At 41.5% G+C, this 14,108-nt stretch overlaps 1 protein-coding gene across 1 annotated transcript in view; it reads right to left on the minus strand.

Moving 5' to 3' along the window:
• Positions 1-14,108, minus strand: part of LOC139657160 (glutamate receptor 3-like) — a 72,371-nt gene that overhangs the window by 22,094 nt on the left and 36,169 nt on the right. Inside the window, 8 exon segments of the mRNA XM_071534914.1 lie at positions 1,373-1,746; positions 2,979-3,185; positions 5,327-5,434; positions 6,950-7,054; positions 7,374-7,541; positions 8,013-8,035; positions 8,038-8,173; positions 8,515-8,568. Coding sequence (XP_071391015.1) covers positions 1,373-1,746; positions 2,979-3,185; positions 5,327-5,434; positions 6,950-7,054; positions 7,374-7,541; positions 8,013-8,035; positions 8,038-8,173; positions 8,515-8,568 — 1,175 coding nt within the window.

The raw sequence follows: 14,108 nt of genomic DNA on the forward strand, positions 1-14,108 counted from the left end.
TAAAGACCTGTACTACCTAGACTTGGGCTTACAATTACACCACAGCATCAAACTCAGCAGTCATCACTCTCAGCACCAACAGGCTAATGGGACAACTCACCAGTTCCAACACCGTATTGTACAGACAATCAAAGGCTATTTAGATGCACCCGTCTGGTTCAAACTGTCCCATTCAGCGGGAACCAAACTGTATCAGCAAAGGACTTAACTTATCTAAAGTTCATGTTAGATGAACAATTGAATTTGTTTAAGTTTAACTGGGCTTCTTTTACCAGAACAAGGTATGTTTTAACCTTGATAGTAGAAAACACAGGTCAATTAACTAACAAAATGTATTTATTTATTTTTAATTAGACTTAGACTAAAATTAGATGCACTCATTCACAACAAGTGTGGGAGTTTTTTTTTTTTTTAATGTTCCTTGTCTTATGTCCTTGAGTGGCTATTTATTATTATTGCTAAATATATACGTTATCAGATGCATTTTTTTTATATTTTTTTCAGTGTTCTTTCTTTTTGGTCTTTGTCCAAAGGGCATACTTAGAATTGAGAGCCTGTTCTCAGTGTGTTTCCCCATTAGAATAAAAGCGGAAAGAATGCTAAGTGTCCATCACCATGAAAAATTAACGTTATTTATCCTGCAGTACATCCTTATCCACTCCATTCATGAAGGACTAATCCCAATCTGTGATAGACCTCTTCTTGAATTTTCTGTCACTGCTCTTCACCCGGCTGCTCTACAATCCTCCACTGTCCCAGACAAGGAGGGATGACTGAAATAATCCTTTGGATCCTTGAAGAAGAGGTCAGGGACACCACAACAATGAGAAGGGCTGAATGAATGAAAAGAAGGGAGGACACATGGCGGCCATATTGGGAAAACACATGATGCGGTTCCTACATGGCTGTGGTGCTTCACCAGAGCGGAAGTGCATAACGATGTTTTTTTCCACGTAGAATACATTATATGCACCAAGTTGATGACCGTAAAATGGGACATGCAGCAAAAACACGGTAGCCCTCCAAGAGTCATGGGGAATATAGGCAACTACTTAGAGACGTAATGACCCCTGTGCATTTTACAGCCCTCAGCATGGTGGATATAAGTTACTTTGTGGATGCAATGCATCACTGCCAGCATGCAGCTTGAAAACAACATGGTGTAGAGAGCCAGGATTCTCGGTCAGTGAGGGAAATGGGGGAAAAGGTGGAGTGGAGTATGAGGTTAGGTGAAGAGTAGCAGGCGACACCAAAGCCCAAAATAACATATATGCACCATGGCAGGATGGAGATGTACGTATAGTGACTATAAAATGCAGAGAGATGATGAGGACAACTTAGAGGTGATGGAAAATGAACACAACAAACCAACCTTGGTGAGATATCGCATCCTTGCTGCATGAAGGCGCCCAGGGAGAACCACAGGCTATTAAAAATCCCAAAGTCGTTGGGGGGGTCGGGGGGGCTCTGGGGGTCTTTGGCCTCATCGCTCTCGTCCAGATGCCACTCATACGGGCTGAACCGGCTGACCAGGAAGAGCACCACACTCACGCCGATATAGGCAAACACTATACACATCCAAATCTCATAGGCCAGCGGGTCCAGGAAGGAAAACACCCCCGGCTTGGACTTTTGCGGCTTCTTTATCATAATGGAGATGCCCAAGCTCATAAAGGGCTTAGAGAAGTCTATCACTTCTTCCCGTACCAATGTTATAGTTAGCGGAGCCACGGCTATATCAGCTCTCTGTGAAAATGGGAACAGGCACACTGGGAGTTAGTCAACATCAGCATCAACAACTGATCAAACCCTATCTATCAACATGAAATACTGATATATCAATGGAAAAATGGATATCCATAAAGTCAAACCTCTAACTGTGACTATTTATAAGTAATACTGTCTAATAATCAGGTAGTCATGGTTACTTGGTAATTCTAAGCATTTGGCTTTAATGCAAATTTATGGAAATAACAGATTGGACACGGTGAAATATGGTAGCTTAGACTGCACTGAATAGCAGCGCTGTGAAAGAGACCAGTGAGAGAGAAATCTGCCATTTTAAAATGAGTCACTCAGCATTTGTGGTGGTTAATGTCTTTGTCTTAATCCAAATCTCCTCCATGAATCAAGCGGGAGGGTTGGGGGACAGAGAGGTGGAGGAGCTTATGCAAGCAGTCCATGAAATTTGAATCAGACTGTTAAATTCACCTCCATCAGAGTCTCTGCAAAGCCTGACAGGCTCGTCACTTAGTATCTCGCTGCGGTGATAAAGGTTTGCAGTGACACGCTTTAAGGTGAGAGCGGTAACTGGACCTAAAAATATGTAAATATAGCACAGAAGGTTCGAATTATCTTGGCTGAGGTGAGGAGGGGTCTCAGCCAAATGCAGCTCTCAATTACTGATGGTCTCTATTATCAGCTTGCTCATTTACATCCCAATAGCTAATTAATGGTCATACAAATGCTTTGTGGATGCAGAAACGTATCAGGGGGCTTGTAACAGCCATTTCAATTACTACAGGGGGTCATCTTTCTCCATGTAAGCCATTACTACTGTGAGGGCTGCAGTGGGGCAGAGTGGTCTGTAAAACAGTCATTACTGCAGAAATTACAGGTGCAGTGAGAAGCCTGGTGAGCACTGCTTGCATGTGGATGTTTTAGATCCTAGTCTGCTGTCAGAGATTTTTTTTAAATGAAACATTAACCAGTTAGCAGTCAGGGCTTTATGAAAGATGAAAATCATCATACAGAACACATGGAGCGTGAGTGATCCACACCACAGCACACCATTAGTCAAGGTGATTTTGCTATGAAAGTATGGAGGCTGGTTCAAGACATTCACTAGGTTTTACAATCATCTGCACAGTATCAAACAAATCTGATGATATATGATGGTAAAGTAATAGAAAGTGATGAATGTTTAATAGCTACCCCCTCCCTCCCTATATGAGCCACACAGGCAGACTGACACTTACCCCATACACCAGTTCACCCACCATCCCGTTCCACGTCTTGGTCTCTGGATCTCTGGCTCCGTACTTCCCATCCGCAACTATCGACAGCTTATATTTTATCCCCACATGCTTTGCAATTTCAGAAGCTAAATCGACACAGTAGCCTTCATATCTGTCATTCCCATCCATCTGCATATAGTTTCTCTTGTACATCACATACGGCGCTTCCTGTTAATTAGACACAATGTTGAGTTTACAGTAAAACAAGCACACATTCACAGTGGCCAGACCTCTTCGGTCACACAAGGCCTTGATTGGTCACATGCACACATGCTCGGGTGACAGACAGACAGACAGACAGACAGACAGACAGACGGGGCAAACGTACAAGAGACAAACAGAACAGCGTGGTCAAGAAGCTACGCAGCGGCGGCCACAGGCATGTTGCTGGGGCGCTGACTCTGATTTCACAGCCAAATGCAGCGGGCCACCGGTGGAGTGGCCAGGCCTACTGGGCCGCTGGGAGTAGTTAAGCAACAGGTATAAAGGAGGGAAAGCAGGATGTTAGGATTCCCTCATGCTAAACTAGTCAGAAATCTGAAGCTGTGGATGTAGGGGATGGGCGGGGGGATTGCATTTGCTTTGCATTAGCATGGCGGAGAGGGCGGGGCAAGCTGAATGGGGCACTTTCCAGTTCATAAAGTAAATATCAGTGACAGCAAAGAGATTAGACACTGCTACTCCTGTTTCTTTAGCAGCAAAAACATCAGTGTGCACACAGGTGAATTCATCCAACTAAGAAACTAAAGTAAATATAAATTGATTTAGCCATATCAGAAAATAATCATTTGCATGATTGAAAAAATGTCATAGGCTACTGATTAAATATTGTTTTCATTTAACTTATAATCAACTAATAATCACAATCATAACAACAATACAAAATATACATGATCTAAATAAAATCTGCTTGTTATTTTGATTATATTGTTGGAGAGTGGACTTATTTATCTATGTAGCTCAATTACATATTGTTATATATCATGCACTTCCTCGATAATGTATGACATGTTTTCCATCAAACCTTCTTTAGATTTATGATGTTAACTTGGGGATTTACTTTATCATAAGGCATTTCTGTACATTATTCTGAGTTTTTTTACCAGTACATGTTCTGTCAATTCTGTTCTCATCAGAATTTTGTTTAGAAATCTTCAAGGAAGAGCATTATGTGATGCTTTCACTTTAATCCAACTGCACTATTCATCAAACTATGTAATATTTCACCTTTCTATGGGTTATAAAAAAAAAAGAGAATGAATCGCACCCTATGATAATAGGATGGCCTTTCATTAAATATGGCATTTTCTTAAAAGGTTATGGAATGTAAGAACGGGACATGAAATTAATGAGATGACTATTATGTATCTAAAATAATGTCTTCAGTCAAATCAAAGGCATGCCTGGCAGTGGGAAAATAATGCAATGACAACATTACTCATGTGTTTTTCTACCCTAGCCCTGCGTAATATTCTACATATTTCTAGCTTGGTTATGAGAATAATGGGTTTCAAGGGAAATCTAAATGAAAATGTATGACTTTACATTCTGAATTTGCCTAAGATGAGCACATAATAGACAAAGTCAGAAGGAAGGAGAGGCCATGGTTTTAAATGTAAGATAAGGCGTACCTTATCTTACATTTAAAAATGGCAGATGATTACTACCTAACCTGCAACTACTGCATCTTCCTTTGTCTGCATCCTTCAGTTTAACTAGGTGTGTCTAACCCAGAAGTCCTGACAACATACTCAGAGCAATGGGTGTTAGAGAAATCTTTCAACGTAATAATTCAGTACTGAACTTTTAGGGAAGAATTTGAAATAAATTTGAATGGAGGGATAAAAAACCAAAGGTTGCAGCCTTTGGTTGTTTATGTCCTCCTCGTATACTGATCATTTATTATTAGTGAGAGACAAATGCTCATTCACTTTAGCGATGTAGCATCTGCCCCCACTGTCACTGACAATTTACTTAATGAGAGGGAAACTGTTTTTTACTTACGTATGCACTGAATGTGAATAAGATGGTGTCTATTCTCTACAGTTATCATTACCAAAGCCGTTATTGTGATGTCACTGCTACGACAGGCCACCGTAATATAGAAAACCAAAATGCTTTGGCACCCACACGGATACAGTTGAAACACTCTTTGTGAGTCGACTGTTTCAACATGTAGTGAGTGGATGGAAAGCAACTCAAAACAAAATAATTCTACCCTCCCAGGACAGAATGCAACAATGGACACCTTGACCTTGAGTGGCAGAAATCTTTAGGTGGAACATTTAAAACCTGCTTGGAAAGTGTACCATAATAGTAGTGACCACAATTGTTCGGTTTTCCACAGAAGAGGACTCGTTGGTGACCTGCTGATCCATTATATATACAAATTTTTCGTATTCGTTCCAGTAGCCGATCTGAAAACAACACAGAGAGTCACAGTTATTACAAGAAGCAGAAAGACATTTTTTACAGATAGAGCCTCCAAGTACATGTGAGTTGGAAGGCTCTATCTGCACAGCTGTAGACAGTGTTGATTTTGCCTGATGCATGATATAAAGAGCTTGTAGTGGTGCTTCTCACCTCACCTGTGCTACACTTCAGCAGAGTAGGAGTAATCTATTCCTGGCTCAGCCAATGTTCCCTTACATAACAAGAAGGCAGCACCAGTGGCACTCGGATACTGATCACATTAATACCAGCAGCACAAACCTAATAGTCTTAATGTGCCTTATCTAGCCAGTGCAGTAGGTTGCTTTACTATTCTATTATTGTTACTCAAAGCACACAGTACAATGTAACACAAAACAAACATGTTATCCTGTGTCTGGTGAACCTGAGGTTTCAGTAATTCCAATAGCTGCATTATGTTTATTTCTGTTATACTCAGCCAAGAAGAAGTCTACATCTCCAAACTCTGGTGGCTTCCACTCCCAGTACTCACTCTGTTGTCACTGCAGATTGGCTCACAGTGAGTGTGGATGTACGGGTCGCTGTGTTGCACAGGGTCTTGTGAGCTGAGCTATGTGGACAGTATGGGGCCACTTCCTTTTGGTGCCAGCTTTTGTGGGCACCTTGTCAGAGTTCAGGGTCATGGAGCGACAACGCTGTGGGTCTGTGTGTGTGTGTGTGTGTGAGATTGTATGTGTGTGTCTGTGCGACTGTGTGCGTGTGTGTGTCAGTGACATTGCGTGTGTGTGTGTGTGTGTGTGTGTGTGTGTGTGTGTGTGTGTGCTGACAGAGCATTGGTGTTGCCTTTGTCCTGCCCCCCAAAAGCCCAATTATAACAGAGCACTAAGGGAACAGGTGGGCCGGTCAGACCTCAGTATCTGGAGATAGATCAGTGTATTAACGCTACAGGAGTGGGTACAAGTGAATACTGATGTTAGGTGAGACTGATACCATCAACCATCAGTGTTGCCCACCGCTGATATGATGGAGGTGAGGATATGATTTTACTCAACAGCCTCAGGGTCGACAGTCTATAAAACCTGCAAATCCAACCTGCCTCACCCTGCCTTAAAGAGCTGTTAACCCACCTAACAACTTTAATTTAGAGTTAGACTAGAGTTTTATTAATGGAGTTTTACTGTACCATGATTGTCTAAATGCTGTTTCACAAGATTTCCCACCCTGCAAATAGTAAAATTCTGGGGGAAAAACTGAATCCTTGAATTTTTTTTTTTGACATGAAATAGTCACAGTTAAATATTCAGAACATCGGCACAAAATATTGTCTATCAACAGCTTCAATGCAAAAATATCAGCCATCAAAACCCTGTATCGGTCGAACCCTAACTGCTGTATTGCTGACTTACTTAGAGAGATCACAGTTCGATATCTATATCATGTGTTAATCATGTGAAGAGTATTTTTTTATCATACATGAATTACTTTATGATACATCTGTCCCAGGCTCTCTGCTCACTTACCCTCCTCGGTCCTCCTGACTTCATCTCATACACATCGATTGTGTAGTTGGCTCTCCGACCAAATGTGTCAAACTGGATGTTGCCTGTCATACCTTGTACTTGGACCTGCCAGGCACCAGCATAGGAATGATAAAAAACAAAATAATACAGCTGCAGTAGGCTAATATGGAATGGAATAGGCTGCTGGAATGGAAAAATGTGCATGATGGTCAAATTTCTACCCAGTAATGGCTGAAAAAAGGACTTGTTTTGTAGGTTTTGAGGTTTGCTGCTTTGTGTTTCGTCATCTTTCCAAATTTAACATGAAATTTCCAAAATACAGAAATTTAATTATGATAGTTAGCTATCATAAAGACAAAATCTAGAACTCACGATGCATTATAGAGTGAAAGAAAGAGGTGACATGTTGAGACAGAATTCGTACCATTTTGAGAGCTCTCTCTATGTCGATGCCCTGGCTCCAGGGCACGGCGGGGTTGGCCAGGCAGTCACCGGCGCTCCCCCTGCGAGACACGTCCACCCGCTGACGCCGAAGGTACCGGAAGGCCTCCGCAATCACCAGGATGCCGTCATGGGTCAGCGCTGATGTATACTGAGACACAGGCCACAAGAAACTCCAGTGACATACCAGTGACATCATGCAGCTCAACGCTGCACCGAGCTACTGGGAGCTTGGTATCTTGTTGCCATCGCAACAAGATATCATCAGCAGATTCAGTATCTGGGCATTATTGTGGATGTGCAGTACTTAGTGCACATAAAGAACAGTGCTGCCGATGTAAAAAGTAAGAAAATCAAAGCCTTGCATCAAGGTTGACATGAAAAGTGTGACTGTAAAAACTGCCTTTCATGAAACTCGAGCAGGTGACAAGTTATTTCAGCAACGTCTCACTGACAAGATTCTGATTAGCACATTTTCTGGGTTTCAAAAAGAGTGAAAAACATTCCTGTCTTTGAAATAACTGGGCTGGGTCTGGAAGAAAGAGGGGTGGAGGGGTAGAAAAGGATCTTTCAAGATGTAAATAAAACGTAACTGCAACATTGACAGCTACGCCTTGCTGACCTTCAGCGGAGTGTTTTTGGCTTCGGAAATTCTCTTTCATCCAGGCGTTCCCAGCGCTGGAGGAACTGCTGGACAATGGGGCTGTCTGGGTTGATGATCTGGAAGCCTGTGATGTTGGCTCCACCAGAAAAAACCTTGTCCAGGCTCATGTTGGAAAAGCCCTGGGAGCAGAGAGCACAACCGGTTGAATAAATACCATGGGACACGAGCCTCGCAATGGAGTAGGGAATCATTAGCAGAAAAAAAACGGTTTAAATCATTGAATTGCAAGCAGGGTATGGCTTCAGAATTGATCTTTTAGTTGTTAAAATGCTTATGTTGCACTGGTGTTCTATTATATTGTTCTGTTTAATTAATCTATAATTATCTACATTAAAACTAGTTATTGAGAGAACTAAGATTGACAAAGTTATTGAGAGAGCGGCGTTGCGTTGCGTTGCACTGCATTGCATCACATTGCGCTGCGTTTGCACTGTTGGGTCGGGGTGTTTCATGCTCTCACCAGGTTGGCGAGGATATAGTGGTATCCTCTGCTGTTTTTTCCCAGGACCACCACCTACAAGAAGCAGGAGGGACGCATAAGTCACATTAATACAAGCTTTTGCATGAACAGAGGACCAATCACCAAGTGCATTTAGATCTGCTGATTCAGAAATGTACAAAACATACTGCACCTAATCTGTGATTTACATGTGTAGAGCTTCAGGAACTACGACTCAACTTTAAAACACAGATCAAATTAGCTCAATTTCTTACTTACATAACACCCGTAATGTTATCTAAATGATGTGTGTGAGTGAGACAGAGAGAGTGAAGGAGAACAAAAGAAAGAAAGAAAGAAAGAAAGAAGTACTAAAGAACTTGAGAGGGATTTGTAAGGCCATGGGGGCGACTTTGCATGTGTGTGCCTGGGTGAATCTCTGTACATATATATATATATATATATATGTGTGTGCGTGTGTGTGTGTGTGTGTGTGTGTGTGTGTGTGTGTGTGTGTGTGTGTGTGTGTGTGCGCGTGCGAGAGAGAGAGAGTGCGTGCGGTGACAGTGCTTGTTCCTTTCCATTAACTTCAACATGTAAAATAAGGTCAGGTCTCAGGCAAACTCCCCTCTCACTCTGCAGCTGCCTGCGCTCCACAGTCTGCCTCTTTCTACTGTGAGTGTCTTCACTGCACACTAGACTTAATTAAGACCAAAAAAACTGTACAGTACCTGTCTGACTCTGAGCAGGCAGACACACAGAGAGTCAGAGTCGCTGTTTTGTTTCAACTAATTACCTAGCCAAACCTCTCTCTCCCTCTCTCTGTCTCTCTCTCTCTTTCTCTCTGAATCCCTCTCTCTCACACACACACGCACACACACTTACTTTCTCTCTCCCTATCTCTCTTGCTCTCATTCTGATTCCCTATAGCAGAATATGGAGATGGGTTTAAAAAAAAAACTGTGTACTGTGGGGGTGGATATTTTTTTCTTTTTTTTTTTTCACTTTCTACACTCCCCCACAGTTTTGATAAGTATACTCAGGCACTGGAATTATTTAAATATCAAATGTCCAGATAGATATTACATTGGCGAGATTACAATTCCTGAGCTTGGAGTTATAAGGTTGAGTGCAGTTCTGAGATACTGAGCATCAAACATTTGACACACCAGCTGGCAGAACTGTTATGTACTTTATATCTTTTTACATATTTAAAAAGGTTATTTTTCAAAAAATAACATCACACAAGCATACCATGCCACAGCACTGAAACAAGGGCATGCATTGTTGTAGTACTGAACACTATTTCCATATATTCCTTTTATTTTCTTATGCTTCACAATAAGGCTAGTGGTCCGGCTTGCAACTGTTCAAACACATTGAAATGTATTCATGAATGCCCAGTTTCATCTTCAATGGCTCCTATCTGCACATCGTCTCAGGCACCTGTGCTTTCATTCACACCTCCGCCCTTCAAAATCCTGCGCTCAGGCCTGCCTTAATATCTCTTAATTGTCTCCGGAGGGAGGACGTCCTTGATGCTCCAAGGTTAGTCCTCCAGCCTGCTTACATCCTCCAAGCAATTTCAACAATAAATCCCATTACCTTCCTCGGGTACGCGGAATGATTTCATTGTGTTCGACATTTTACACCTCCACCGCTAACTCCTGCATCCTACAGTTTTCCTCATAAGGAAAATTCCTAGAAAATTCCTAGATTGCACTTATTGTCTTCCAAATCGTCTTAAAAAGCTTTTCATTTGCTATTCATCCATGCGAGAGGGAACCACAGTGACCCGAGTGTAACAACACAGCACGCATTTAATGAAGCCACAGTGCCTGGAGTGACTGGCTGCGACTCTCGTCTGAAGAGTCTCAAACACACTCAGGCATGAAGCTCCAGACTCCTCACTTATATGTGAGCATCTAAAACTGACACCTCAGCTGCTGGTTTTCACTGAAACCTTGTTGGAGTTTAGCTGTTGGAAGTTAATCAGCTGTAGCTTCACAAACAAATATTTACAGCTTATTGTACCTTTGAGATATATGATAATGCAAATGTAATCTGCAAATATAATCAAGGGTTGCTGCAAGTTTGTGTGTGTGTATGTGCGTGTGTGTGAGTGTGTGTGTGTGTGTTGTGTAGGGTTGTACTGTGCACATTCATGTGTTCAAGCATGTGTGTGCAAGGTGAAGTACCATCCTATAGCATTACTATTCACAGACATAGAGTACATAGAGTACATAGAGTTAACCGTACAGATAATAATGTAATTGTGGGAGTGTTTCTATTTTATTTGACTGTAGAGTGAAGAGTGACAGAAGAGGTAAAGCTTATATTCAGTGCAACATACATGAAGCTTACAAACACATGGCATATGCATTAGGTGTCTAAACTGCAGCTTTGTGTTATTGGCCATCAGCTTTTGCAGCTATGGTGTTAATATTTATAACATTTTATAGTCGAACTTAGATGAACATAATTTTTCTCGAGAGAAGCAATCAAAATAAGTATCTCAAACTGAGATAATTGATGTTATGTGTCTTAAATTTTTCACTGCAATATGCTGAAGATTGGCAAAACTGGCTGCATAAAACTGATGCTGTTGCCAGAAATGTGTCACATAGTCATTCATATGTGATTTCAGCACTTACTTGGGTGTGACCATAATCAGTAGTCAAAGTCAGAGGATTAATGTGTGTAATTTGTAGTGTAGTATAGTGTCGTATTAGTATGTAATTTTCCTATAAATGATAAAGAGGAAAAAGAGAAACTGTATCACCAAGCTTGAATCACAGAGGACAAGGGAGTGTTGCTTTGTCAACAAAATAACCAGAAACCCAACTACTGGCTTCCCAATGGACAAAAAATCAAAAAGAAAATCTGATACCCCTTTCTATGGTAGATTTACAAATCTGCTTCTGTGTCAAGTACTCCTTTTCAAAGCAAGCCAAAAACGTTGTTTTGACTTGCAAAGAGATTAGGCATCAGGTTGGCAGAGAGCTCAGAGACTGACAGCTATTCTAAAGTTGGAAGATCTGGCTAGACATAGTGTTCACTCCAGTTACCGCTTTGGTAAAGTATACTGAAAACTACATGTCTAACATCAGGAAAAGTAGTGTGAAGCTGGGAGGTTTGGTCTTGTTTGATAGGTAATAACATTGGCCTTCAGGCAATCAACCAGATATTTCACACCAAAATCACAAACTGTATCTTGGGAAGCTACTGTGGAGGTGGAAGCTCATTTGCATATATTGAACAGCGGGTACCTAGTGTGAAAAGCGCACAATTAAACCAAGATGAAACAAATCAAGTTGTCACACTCCTACAAAACACTCATTTTATCACAACTAATAATATTCTTAAATTAAATGATATAATAATAATAAGATTAAGTGGTGGAGTTGTGAATCAAAAGTCTTATTTCTGGATTTTTCATGACCTCTAAGACTCCAGCAGAGAACAACTTTCAATCATGGGATATAGACGGACTCCTCATCATTTTCATATGTAATACTCAAACAAGATGTATTAGATAGCTTTGACTCACTGAACAGGGAGGTGGACCCATATTTCTGATTATGTCCTCAGGTTCTTGTAAAGGACTTATGGACAATTTCATTTGATTTTGTGTGGGAAGAATCGCTCCTGGCATGCCCTGTTCTGTTGACCAGCAATTTCTGCTGAAGAAAGGCATGTGGGCATAACAAATATTTTTAGTATCCTGATGCTCTAGTTTCATAGTCCCATGGGATAGTTTCTTTTAGTGAGAACCTGGAACCGACGGGAGCCTGGCCGAGGTCAGGCGCTGCCGTCACCGACAGAGCTGCACCTTTATGGGACTCAGACATTTCTCTCTGTCAAAATCCCTTCTTGGGAAAAAAAAATCTCTTCAAAAAGCTCGGAGAAAAGAAGACCCTGCAAGTGAGAAGGGAGCTGCAGCACTGATTGTATTGACTGGCTCTTAAATTTTTAATGCTCATTGAATGGAAAGGATAGTCTGGATGCCATTGTCCACTGTTCTCTGCAATCACTGTTTAAGACAAGAATCAGGCAGCTGTTATTAGTTCTCAAGCAGGTCAAAGTCCTATTGGTCTGCAAGGAGACACATTATTTGGCCTCTATACAAGGAAGCTAAACGGAAATTCTCTCCCAAAATGTAGCTTGTTTTCATGTGCAGTCCATGTGTGAGACTGAACGTTCATGTCCTGGTTGGGGAAAAGGACAACTGACACATTTTCAATTTAGCTTAAAGCCCTAATCTTTTTGAACTAGTATGGTGATAGTGTTTCAACAGGGGGCGCTATCCTGCAATTATCGACTGGTGCTTTAATCTCAGCAATTAAAAACATTTTAAAATCACAATCCATCATTTTTCGATCCTACCCTGTAGGAATTATGATCATATACATCATATCCATGCTTTAAGATCAACAGACAAATTAGCCCAGCCTACACTCAGCAGCACAGGTTAAACCCATACATTATATTCACCTCTTTGTTGAGGACAGAGAGGGAGAGAGAGAGAGAGAGAGAGAGAGAGAGAGAGAGAGAGAGAGAGAGAGAGAGAGCAGTTGTCTCAGGTCTCAGTTATCTTTATTTCCATGGCTCCAGCTCTCCTGCTGTCTGCCTGTCTGGACAGGCAGGACAGGCTGTGCTGTGTGGTGCTGAGCTGAGCTGAGCTGAGCTGGGCCGGGCTACACCACTATTAGCCTAAATATTCCTGGGGGAATCTCTTCTAATTAAGCCTGCTGGAGCCACAGTCCTGTGCAGTGCTGGATGTCTGCCCAAGTGCCTTCGAGAGGATTTGACTCCCTTCCCACTGATGGAGGCTTCTCTTTGTTGGAGTGATTTGTCATCTGCCTTCTTCAGAACTGGAACTGGCATCCTGAGCTTGATAACTGATAACTGTCCCTTTTCACCATTCACCCAATTATCCTCATCCCATTCCACCTAAACGGGACAATATTTGATGAGGGATTTGTCTACAAACTGTCACAGATGCACACAAAATAAATTTAGAAATATAGGAGTGTGGACATGGCTGATCACATGACACATCAACCAAACATGGTTTGAAATATCACTGTGAAACTTGGTATAGATCACCAAGCCTCACCACAAAACAGATTATTTTAATGGAAGTTAATGCTTGTTATCCCTCATGATGTAATCGGGGGCGGGACTATGTATCGACCCCAGTTCATCTATCCATCACGCAAAATATCTCAGACGTCACTGATTGGATTTTGACGAAATTTCGGGGAATGATGCCTCTCATTGCTCCATTCTGACATTTCTGAAATTGCACTGATTGGCCTAAAATGTTTGTTTACTTGTTACTGATTGGCCCAAGGGGTGCCTGCATCATTTGTAGGGGACGACATGTTTATTTGTTAGTCATAGTATTCCGATGATGTCACATGCATTTTCTACCAATATGGCGCTTTACAATACACACAGCTCATTGTGTGTCATTTGATTGTAATCACCTGTTAATTTATTGCAATCACCTGTTATTTTCCTACCAAGCTGGCCGTGTGGTGATGTAACAGAATACTATGAATAGAGTTCAAAATTAGAGAAGCTGTACAAACACTCACAGCAAAGGGATC

Source organism: Centroberyx affinis, unplaced genomic scaffold, assembly GCF_046629955.1.
Source record: "Centroberyx affinis isolate AG114_WGS23_722 - 3 ecotype Tasmania unplaced genomic scaffold, CSIRO-AGI_Caff_v1 ptg002635l_1, whole genome shotgun sequence".
In the NCBI taxonomy this organism is placed as follows: Eukaryota; Metazoa; Chordata; class Actinopteri; order Beryciformes; family Berycidae; genus Centroberyx; species Centroberyx affinis.